Below are 12,225 nucleotides of genomic sequence, written 5' to 3'. Positions count from 1 at the left end.
GCTCATTCAGGCAGCAGCTGAACGTTTGTGGTTTGGGTATCACCACATAATAAATTTGGCCCGGAAACTATATTTCCTTTTAACAATGTATTGCACAAGAAAAGGTATATCTACATTTAATGACAAGGCAAGCAGGAAGCAAGTAATGAGACTTTTAAATACAGATACTCCTTCCATTAAAAGAATAACAACAACAAAACAAAACAAAACCCAACACTTTTTCATTAGTTTAACTTCCTAGGAGAAAGTTTCCTAAGAAATTAATTCTTGTTGGTAATTTTAACTTACCATTTTTGTTCTAAGCTATCTGTGTTGCTTTAGCAACTCAAAGGTTATGACAGTGACTTTTTAAATGTGTGTAAACACAATATTCTTAATGAAAGGTACATCTTTTTCTGCAACTGCTTTGTGTTCACACCTCAGAAATAAACTTTTTTAACACATAGTTGTCAGCAGTTAGAGCCCAGAGTTACACTCAGTTAACATCGATGCCTTATTACTTAATTATCTATTAACAGAACATATTACTTTTCAGTAACACTAAAAATTTGTTCTGAAATCCAGACATGGAACTACAAAAGAGGTGTCTGGGAAGGAGGGAAGGGAGTGAAGGACATGCACATTGCTCCCTTGCTCCTGCAAGACAGGCAGTCTCTACGTAGCCCATCACCTTAGAGATGATGACAGTACTAATCACATAACCAACTTTAGGATGTCTCTACAATATCCAGGCCAACTGCCTGCAAGCACCTAAGTGAAAGTCATCAGTTAACACCCTGTCACCAGCCTCCCCTGGGTGTAAACTGCAGAGAGTTTCCTGGATCTTCCTGTGTCTTCTAAGAGGAATAAGTATAACTGTACTAATTGGTCTCTTCAAGCATACTAGCTCCTGTCTGACAGCTCAAAATAGAGTTTTACTGCAGAAAAAATCACGTGCAGTTTTAGGTCAAAGTTGAATTTATGCACAAAAATGTGCATGAAACCCTCTTATGGACACTATGTCATTATGGCTGTTGTAAATAAACTCTGCCTAAAGGGATTAAGGTAAAATTTCAATTTTGACTGTAAGAGTGAACAAAATACTGTATCCCTGAGAGACAGAAACTTATGTCACAGAGACAGAAGAAGCAGAAAGATTTTGTAGCCTGTAACAGCAACTTGTGAATTAGGACTAAAAAACCGTAAAGACAAATTACTCAAAGAACACAACAGAAAACAAGAGAGGTCCAAAAGATTTCCAATTTTTTCACTGCAAAAGATCTACCAGACTGGACTAATGAGCATCCAAAGGCAGAACCTCCAGGAGTTCCCCCTTGGCTCTGGAATTCAAATCACATTTTCCAAAATTACTTGTAGCTGAAATCCCACACAGGCTTTTAAATGTGCCTTGTAATAGGAAAGGAAACATTTTTAGCAGTAGTAAATAGCTTCAGACTGGGAACCATCCAAGATGAAGGATCACCAAGGGTGAAGAATATGAGCTGACAACTGCTGAATGCCTAGAACATGGAAAGATTTCTTTTACTTCAATGCATATCTTTGTTTTGACTTGTTTCTTCTTGGCATTGTTAACCTAAAGGAAAGAAAAAAGCCTTGGCAAGGACTGTCATCTCCTGTTAATCCAAAGGGTAATAGATTCAGATCAAAATTAGCTGTGATGATATTTAGAACATCTCTCTTATTCATTTATGGGGAAGAATTTAATGTCTCTCACTTTTTTTGTGATTATCTTTACAAGGTTTTTTGATGACCTTAAACTGCTGTTATTCTAGAGAGCCAGGAAAAATATTCTTTCATTAGCAAACTATTCACTGGTGACCCAAGAAACCATAAAAATGAAGTTCAGTGAATTACAACTCGTATCCAAAGTCTGGCAGTAAATGGCAAATAACTTCCTGTGTGTTTTACTATGTTATTGTGCAGTCACGCAGCACTCAAATCAAAACCATTCAATCCAAGCTAAAACAATAAACACATCAGGGAATGCAACTAATAAACTATTACAGCAGCAGCAGACAAAATAAACATGGGTTCAAAAGGGTTCCCTGTAAGAGCTAGAAAATGCAAGGACATATAGAACCTCGTAACATAGAGAGCTAAAAATTGCCTGTACTAATGGGTGTACAATAAATCAACATTTCCTGATGAATTTTAGATCTAGTAGTTCACAAACAAGCCTCCTAATGATAATCAGAGTTTCCATTTATCTTCTCAGAGGTTACCAGATTTTGACTTCCAGTTTGGCAATTTGCTGTTTGTATTTGCTTCAGATTTTGTCCCTTTTACTGTTGGTGATTTTTATTTTAATAGATCCCAATTTACAAATTCTTGGGCTCTTTGCAATTACTAAGATGGAGGGGGAAGAAGGAGGCTGTGTTAGCAAATTTGTTATTACAGGCTTTCCCCAGGCTGCTCACTCAGACAATTCACTAGCCATGGCAGTGCCAGCGGTCACTTGGGGCTTGTCAGTCATATTTCTACAATATTTTTACATCATTTAAACCCAACAATTAACAGCTGAAAAATATTTATCATTCTAGAAAACTAATTGACAAGTAAATGTGAGTATTCATACAAGGAATCATCAAACGTTAGGGTTAAAAATAAATCCTCTCCGGCTATACAAAAACATCAAACAGTAAATGCCATGGGACACAAACACAGCTGGACTGTTCCTAATAGTCAAGCAGACAAACACAAAGAAACTATACAGCAGGATATCAGACATTTCAGGTACTGAAACTTTTCAAATGACAAATGAAAACTGAAATTCAGTGATATTATCCTTTCAAAACATACTCCCATGTAACCTCTTAGGCCATTTGGTAGCCAGCATGTAGCAGACAGCATTAGGAACATTTTTCAACTCTGGTTTATTCTTGTTCTTTTATTTCTCCTATCATTTTTCTAAATAACTGCAAAACAAACACATAATTACATATCAACTATCTGCACACATAGACCACTACCAAACCTGGAAACTAAAATTCCACTCATACGAAAATGGTTGTATCAGACATATTCAGCAAATGCAGCACAAGGAGCAAGAGACCAATCTTACATTGAAAAACTAAATATCAAAGAGGTCCAGCCAGCTTCCACCATTCTGCAATTTCTTTCTGTACTACCACAACTACACTTGATCTACAATATTCCAGCAAGACTGAATCTGCAGGACGCCTCTTCCCAGGAACATAATTTGTATTTGAAGTCAGTTGTAACTCTTCAGGCTTTAGAAATCAGAGAATCTTACCTCCATGAGAACAAAGAGTGCTGCAAAAAAAAGGAGGGTTGCCCACTCAACTCTGTTCAGTATCATCTCAAAATCATGGATGTCTGCTAACACTAGCAGCCAAATGGCTCCCAACATGGCAATCCAGCCTGCATGAGAAAGAGAGAACAGCACTTTACAATTCACAGACTTGTGATGCGCCACCATCATAAAAGTTCCAGCACTGCCATTTCCAAAGATTTTTGCCACACTTTTTCTCTGACTGTAACAGGGAAAGTTCACAGATACCACAGAATTAATGGTCTCTGCCTTCAAATTAAAATTAAACAGAAAAGGAAAAAAGGCAAATAAGGCACATTTGGGTTACTCCCAGTAATCAATGGTTTGAATCACAGAGAAGCCTTTAGGTGTTTAGGAGGTAGGCTGGAGGGTCCTGCAGCCCCAGGGCCTTAAGGACTCACCGGCTGCCTGCTCTAGGAGATGAACAGAGGAAAGGAAAATCTCTTCAAAACAGAAGAGGGACTGACTTTAAACAGCAAAACAAGCTCTTTCTGGACAGGATCCCTCTATATATCCTGGTGTGTTTTAAGGCACATACTTAGGAAACTGATTGCAAGTCAAATGCACAATCAGCCAGAGAATGTAATTAGTGAATCTCCTGTCTGAGTAAGGCTTGCTTTCCCAGTTAAAATGCTTGCTGGAGCTGTTTGATTCCTCTGGCATATTTATCTTAAACAACAGAATGGGATTTCAGATATGAAACAAAACAGGTTTGGGTGGGGTTTGGCTCAGAATGATGCTCCTCTTCCTACCTTCTCTATTTTTTTCCTAGATAATAGATGATTTTTTTTTTCAGTACGAAAAACTAAGGTACATAATTTAAGTGGCTTTTTTAATAGCACGGAAATAAAGCCTTCCACTTTTTCAAGTTTTTTCTATTTTGTCGCTATTTTATACACCTCATCTTATTTCATATATACACAGCCAGGATGTGATGGATTCACGGATTTGCAGAAAAAGCAAGGAAGAAAGACAAATAACAATCTTTGATGGCAAACAACTTCTAAGCCACAAACCTATAATCAAATACCAACTGTGACTCAGAAAGAATAGGCCCCTGCTACAAAGTAGATAGATGAGTAAAATGAGCCCTTTCCAAAAACCTTCAACAGTTGTAAGAAAATTCAGAGACACAAGATTGATTCATAAAATTTTAGGTCATTCAACTTCCAGCTTATGCATGTGTTTTTCCATTAAGTTAAAAGAAGACAGAGATTCAGAAATATCCAACAGTTTAAAATTAACAGATATTCCATTTAAATCCTACTTAAATATAAAAAAAATAAAGGCACCAATGGTTCTTACTGTTCACTAATCTGTAAACATTAACTATTTTCTCTGAAAAATCCTGTAGAGTGTCACATAAGTAACCCCTAATTGAACAACACATTTTGTTCTGTCAAGTATATTTTAGGAGCTTTCAGTGACATACTGCACTCTTTAAATGAGAATATTTCATGTTAACAGTGATCAGTAAGGAACATCTGCTGAAAATCTTGCAACTCAGTGAGTTACTCCAGCTGGTGTGCTTTGTAAGGGGAGCTAAACCAGCCAGCTTGACACTAGCTCCAGCTTTCATGCTTTGAGTGCATTTATTTACTGCTGCGGAATTTGCGCAGCAGTGAAATCATATGTCTTGCACTGTTTGGCTCCAAAACCAAAATGCTCTCAGTAACGTCAACTCTTCAGCTGATGACCTATTTCTGTTCTTTCAAGCATCTCCAGGTGCCATCTTCTCCCCAGCTCATCTCTACTCTTGATGTTCCTAACCTGACTTCTGTCCTTTCTGCTTTGCTGAAACCACTTTTTCCAGCACTACAAACAACTTCTTTGTTCCCCAGCTCTCCCCCCATGATCCTTCTGAAAAGCTTCCACAATTGCTGATGACCCTAGTTTTGCTCTTTCCTTGATAAGCAGTTTGCAAGAAACTTTTCTTTAGCCTGGTGCCAACCTAATCTACAGGGAGATGCAGGGAAATCCTTGTAAGAGAGCAGGTAGGAATGACTAGGAAACCTAGTGGCTTGTCAGCAGAAATAACCACCATACAGGTGGAAACAAAGCCAAAGTGAAGCAGAGAGCTGAAAAACAAAGGAATTCTGTGTCCCAGAAGTTGTAGCTTCAGCTCCTACATTGTTCCCAATACAAATTTTGAGTAAAATCTGATCTCAGTGCCTCAATGGATCCAAAACCCACGTCTCACAGCCAGCTCTGCTCACTTCCAAAGACAGAAACACTGCCATGTTGCAAGCTAAGCAAGTCTGTTCCCTGCTTTTGTCACAGTGATCTAATCAGAGTGCATGGTCAAAAATAGCTCATGCATAAGCATCATACTGCAAGGGAGAAGGAAAGCAAAAAAAAAAAAAAAAACACCACCACAAAAGAGAGCAGGGTGGGAATAGTTAGCCCCAAATTTTCTTGTGAAGAATGGCATTTTACCACCCACTGGAAAGAGACTCCAGGACAGATCTAAGAGTGGCAATACTCTGTACCTCTTAGGATGAAGGCTGGATTCTGGCATAAACTGAAAACATATGAATTTTCTTTTGTGTACCAGACTCTGTATGTGTATAGACTTTGCAAAAACAGTTAAAAACCACAGGGACAGGAGTGCTCCCTGAGTTCCCACAGGAGCAAAAGAAAGTGAGGAGAGAACTATCAGTTCCTGTCTACCAAGCCTTTTTGCTGGCACAGTTGATTTACTGTCTTTCCAAAAACAAAGCAAATCTGTCCATGCAAATTAAATAGTTATTTGGTCAGAACACAAAGAAAAGGGTTATGGAAATGCACTGCCTAATTTTCTTCTGACTGTCATCTTGGCTGTTCTCCAAATCCCAATAAAGAACAGTGGGCTCAACTTTACCTTAAATAAAGATGATAGCAATTCCTGTTAGAGCAATATTGCAAGGGTACGCAATTGTGTGCAGATCAGGAGCCTAGTAGCAGAATTTTACTGCTGTTTTGTACAAATGTAAGTAACATTACACTTTGCCACATACGTTTTGTATGTAAGTATACCAAAGTGAAGAACAGTGATTTCTCAATAGTTCTAGAACAACCTGTGATAATATCTTGGCTTTATTTCCACCCTCCTGCCTCCAATGAAAACAAATCAACTTGAGCATGCTATATGGAGATAACAAGTATTTGCTAAAGCTAATGAAATATAATTGAATTGCACAAGAGGTGGACAGAGCCAGGCATTCTTTAGTACTATGAGTGTTATCAGCGTGCATTAGCTCCCCACATCCAGCTTTGCACGGAGGGACAGTGCCCAGGCTTACAATATTGTTCCCTGGGCATATGGAGAGGCAAAGGAGGAGTCCTCCTGCAGTGCCCCATTAAGCACAGCTCTCTGGAGGCTCAAATGTGTCAGCTGCCAGTTCTGGCTGCACAAGAGCTTATTTCAGTCTACACACATGGTCTACTCAGAGTGTATTGGCTTTCCTTGCTGTGCCTGCAAACTGGAGATACAGTTACCCATCACTCAGAGGGAGCACAGAGAAGAGAAGAGAAGAGAAGAGAAGAGAAGAGGGAGGAGGAAGTCACTTGAGGAATTTGGGGCACTTCATGCAAGATATCCAGTCGCAATGCCCTTTAGTATCACGGCTTGACTTCAAACGCCCCACAGCTGGATGAGAATAAAGTCCTCCTCTGAAGCCTGAAGGCCACAGTAGCTCGTGTATGCCACAACTGCTTGAGTAACTGCTCTCTGCTGAATTCCTTGTCATTAACTACAAAGTTAGTGGCAGCCTGCCTTTCGAAGTGGGCAGGTTTTCTAAGACTTTTCCAAGACCTTTCTAAGTATGTTCATGATGGTGGTTTGTATATTTGGGTAGCTTTGCATTTTCCCTGAATTCTATCTGAAGCATTCCTTTCTTTTTGAAGAATTGAAAGTACTAAAACACATTAAAGAGCAACTCCTCTGCTATTTTATTTATTTTCTAGCTTACTGGGCCACAAAAGAGAGCCAGGAGGAAAAGAAATAGAAATCACTTCAAAAAATAACTTCTCATTACTATAGTGAAAGCAAAGCCCATTTACAGTTCCTCAGACCACTTCCTTTACTGACTTTAACAGTGAAACAATGCCCCTGTTTCACAACAGACGTTCTGGAAAAATAACTTGGAGAGAAACTGAATCTAAATTCCATTTCTGCACTAATACGGTACCGGTTGAAGACAGTGACAATTTCTATTTATTTTAGGAAAAATAAAATGAAATTTTATTATAAAACGCATGTTGCAAATTTACAATGCATTCTTCATAGAAAAAAATCCAATGTCTTCTGCTTAGGGCTAGAAGAAAAGTACAGTAGAAATAGTGTGAGTGCATTGCTTGTCAATATGCTTTAGTCAGTAGGAAAACCACCTTCGGAACAACAAATAGCTCACAATAAGCAGAATCCAATTGCAATCCTACTCAAAAAAAACCCCAACTTATTTTGAAATAATCAAGCAGAAGGACTTGAAAATCAAAAACAATCTAATAGAATCAAATAGAAGTCTACAATATGTGGGAAGAAAGTAGGTGAAAGAGAAAGAAATGAAAGAAAAAATTGCTGTGTAATCTGTAGACCTTTCAAATTTTCATTAAAAAAAAAAAAAATGTATTCCTTAGGAAAGTAATTTTGTCTGACCTACTACCAGCTGAAAAATATAATGTTTCCTCTCAACAATGTGAACATGTAAACACTGCATGTTCACTTTACATGCACAGAATTTGAAATAATGTATTTATGAACAGTGACAGTACACAGAAATTTCACTCTTTTGGAAACTGAAATGGCACTTGAGACATTTGCACTGAAAAACAAAGCCAGGATAACACTGGACGATGTCAATGCTGGCCTGGGCAAAACAGCATGCTGCTTTAAGACAGACAGGCACAGGGTGCTACATTTAGGTAGGAAGAGTTAAAACTGCACAAATCTGGGGCGAGAAGCAACTGGGTACCTAACAGTCCTGCAGAAAAGACTCAAGAAATACAGCAGATCACAACTGAACCTAATGGCCCACTGAAATACAGAACTAGGACTATAAATGGTAAACCCTGTGAAGCAACCTCTGCTCTTTTCATCCCTGGGAAGCCCCAAGAAGATATACTTGAAGTAAGATGTGTACCCATTGGGAAATCCAAGGCAGAGAAGTAAGCACAATCAACAGTCTGAAAAGTTGGCTTTTGAGGAAAAAATTAAAGAATCCAGGATATTTAGCTCAAAGATAAGAAAATTAAAGGGGTCCTGGCAAGCCTTTGGGTATGTACAGGGCTGCTTCAGAGGGCAGAGAGCAACCTGTTTGTGGCAGCAGTAGTGGGTAGGACAAAAGGGGGTAAGAAGGAGGTGTAATAGCAGCAAGAAAGATTCATGCTACACAATATTCCAGGTCACGTATTTATAGAGGTTGAGAAATAAGCAGAGGGTATTTTCAAATCATCTAAACCAGCTTCTGCCAGATGAAAATATAATACTCCTATCTGAAAACAATGGGATGGACACCGATTTTCTAGGTATTTGCCACTGAAAAAAAGTATTATATTCTTTTTCTGTGTTCTTAACAATTGTCTATTTGTCAAAATGGCCACAGTAACTTCTTCCGAACTGCAGAAACCCTTTTAGCCCACAATGTTCATCGCAGGTTTACCAGCTAAAACATATTTGGTGCTTACCTTCAAATAATTATTTACACAGCATGTTCTTGAATATAAAGGAAGTAAAGCCCATCACTGGGCTTAATTCCAACAGATTAATCAGAAGAAGTCTCAACTCCACAGCTCCTCAAAATTTAGCCTAATGATGTATGCCAGTATTTCCAGTAGTGCTTTCTCTACTCATAGAATATGTTTCATCGGTAGTTCCAAATGTGAATGAAAATGTCTTGTATTTTTGTTTCTGTAATGTTTTATTTTATTTTATCAGGCATCCCTGAAAATGTACATTCTGAAATCATGCTTAATGTTTAGAAGTAATACTTGCTGTCAATCAATAAGCACCATTTTATATTATCTTTATAAAGTTGCCCTCTTACAAAGCAACTTGCTGGGCTTTGAGCAGTCTCTTTTCATAGACTTAACCTCATAGAAATAATTTTCTGTTGTTCTGAGCTATTTGTACCACCACAGTTTAAGGCTACTCACTGGGGAGAGAATTGTGATGGTGACAGTCCAGGACAACTTGTACTGCAACAGGGAATGGTTGGTACAATACAAGAAGATTAAAAGAATATGAAAAAAGTTGGTGGAAACTATAACTCCACACAAGACAAGAGAAATAGAAACTTATGCTGACAGAAGGCAATTGCAACAATAAAAACCACAAGTGTAGCATAGAACAAGGAAGCAGAAGGCTAGCTGCTCTGTAATCACAAATGAGCACATGTGCATTAGGGCAGGATGGGCTAGACTTTGTTGCGTAGCTGTAATACCATGAAGTCAGAATGCAGGAATCACATTCACCGTTGTATTGCAATGTCAACAGCTAACTTCATTCATTTTCCAAATGCAATTTCATAGATCAGATAGGTTGGCATTCAAGATAGAACACTGTAAGAAAGAAACCCTGGTTAGAGATTGCTATAGCTAGGCACTGCATCTAAAGCAAAGACCCATTGGCAGCTATATAGCTGTGCATATTGCACCAATCCACAAGTCTCAAAAATTTACGGTTATCTCAGTAAAGGTCACTGCAAACAAATACACTGTATTGCCATAGCCTCATTGACTCTTGTGAACCAAAAATAATTTGAAAAAAATGCAAATATCAAGATAGAGGAAAGGTCAACTTTTCTGGAAGGAAGCAATAAAGTGCAAAAGCTGCACTAGTAGGTAAAACTGTTCCTGCTTCTTGTTTTTTTCTCATCAAGTGTATGGACAGCTGCAAGGACAGAGAATGTTTTCCATGCTTAATGATATGTTTGTAAAGATGCCAGTGCAATTTCAAGGGCAGAATTTTTTTACAACTATTCTAAAAGAAATAAAGACTGCAAGGATCACGAAAGCAGATTTCTCTTATTTTCAGGAGCAAAGAGTTATGCTGTGGAGGAGGAATAACTAAGATCTGGACCAGACTTTCTGTGTCTGAGTCAATGCTGAATTTTCAGATTTATTTTAACTCATAATCATATACACTGTACCGGAATTTTTTTCAACATCATTATGAATCAAACATGTACTAAATCCCTTAAATACAGTTATGTCCATTCTCATTTTAAAGCAACAATTTGCATCTTCATGGTGCAATCAAATCTCCATACTACACACACAGAGGCCAGCAGATCAGTTGCATGCAGTGCTCTTATTGACCTCAATGTAGAAGTACTAAACAACTTAAACCAATACTATTGTAAGCCAGTACAAAGAAAACAGCAGATGAATGAAGCAAGAGAAGGAGGTGAGGAGCACTAAATGAGGACAAATATGCCAGACTCCACTGACAGCTGTAGCTGATACCCCCTGGGGAAAAGGGCTGCAGATCAGCCCTTGCAGGCACAACTGCAAGGACCAGGAAGGGTCTCCAGAAAGGGCTGAGGATTTTCAAAGAGGATGGCCTAAACCCATGGCTCTAATCTTACTCTATCTTACTACATTAGGGTGGACACTCTTCTCAAGTGCTACAATTTGTTGATCTGTTTACCATTATCAGGTCAGGAACTAAAGAAACCACTTTAGTCACAGAAAGCAGTGTCACAGCTCCATGTAAGTGGAACTTTAATGGAAAACAGTAAGAGAAGAAAGAAGTTGCCACAGACAAGAGTGCACAGGATGAGTAATTGCAGCTAAAAAGGTATGCATGGGATGATACTAAAGGCTTAAAGTTTATCAGCAACTCAACAGTAGTTAGTTACAGATGATAGAGCAAACTTGGAAGATGGACAAAACCCATTTTAGGAGTAAAAAAAAGCACAAGAAACAGGTATGCAACATGCATACAATACACCATGTAGGATAAAATTGAGTATAATGCAGAGCTGAAGTAATTAAAATAAAAAATACAGGGAGGAAAAAAAAAGACAAGGAAAAGAATATTCCAGTTGTGACAGTTGTAAATACAGCTGATAATTCAGTATCATTTGAGCCATTACTTAGCGGTCAATACCTACAAGCTCTCCTCAGTTAAAACTGATTAATACCACAGACCATAGATAATCTGGAGATAAGTGTTAGATACAGTGACAAATTAAAGAGCAAATGTCTACTTTTTACAATGAGGATATAGTGACAGAAGATATGAAATATAAGATGTGCTAAACTTAACATAGCTTTTGGCGTTAAGCCTATGCTTTCTTAAATCTATGTCATTCAGCAGTTTTTATAGCCTAATAGCTTTCCGTCTCCTCAGGATTTTCTATTTTCTTAAGCACTAAGCAATTATACACCAGCTTATTAAATTCACCTGTTTTTTTCAAACATTTTATAAAATAACTCCTCGGTAACACTGAGTAGGTCTATAATGAATTTTAACTATTGCAAAATTAACAAATATTTTCAAAATATGAACACATTATCTTTTTCTATATATATATGGGCACAAACATGTAATTTTTTCAAGTCAAGTTTGGTTTTGTTTCTGCACATATAACTGTTGTTTGTAAACAGTGTCAGATTTGTACAACTCTAGCATCATATGGAAGAGTAGCATAACACAGTTTAATCTATTTATCACCAATAGCAGATGAGAAAAAAGTTCCAGAATAACATTTTAAAGTTTAAAAATAAGAACCTTATGGATGCTTCAATGTTAACACCCCTTTCAGACTAACAGGATGCCCACACCTTTCTTAGCCGTGTGCTCCTTCTCCATGACCTTTGATAAATCTTTTGGACCTGAGAAGTTCTGCTGCATACTGTGAGGCAGGATCTTTATCACAGAGCTGGGGAGGAGTTGTTCAAGCTTAACATTTTCACCATTCTGAAGAAACCCCTTAGCATAAGTTCAAATG

The 12,225-nt window shown here is 38.0% G+C and overlaps 1 protein-coding gene across 1 annotated transcript in view; it reads right to left on the bottom strand.

Annotated features, from left to right (window-relative positions):
• Positions 1 to 12,225, bottom strand: part of OCA2 (OCA2 melanosomal transmembrane protein) — a 177,834-nt gene that overhangs the window by 70,755 nt on the left and 94,854 nt on the right. The window contains exon 18 of the mRNA XM_027788838.2: positions 3,254 to 3,381. Within this exon, the coding sequence (XP_027644639.1) occupies positions 3,254 to 3,381 (128 nt within the window). The remainder of the gene's footprint in view (positions 1 to 3,253; positions 3,382 to 12,225) is intronic.

Source organism: Falco peregrinus, chromosome 4 (genome assembly GCF_023634155.1).
Source record: "Falco peregrinus isolate bFalPer1 chromosome 4, bFalPer1.pri, whole genome shotgun sequence".
Taxonomy (NCBI): Eukaryota; Metazoa; Chordata; class Aves; order Falconiformes; family Falconidae; genus Falco; species Falco peregrinus.
Note: the sequence above shows the minus strand (reverse complement) of the source record. Positions and strands in the feature narration are given on the sequence as shown.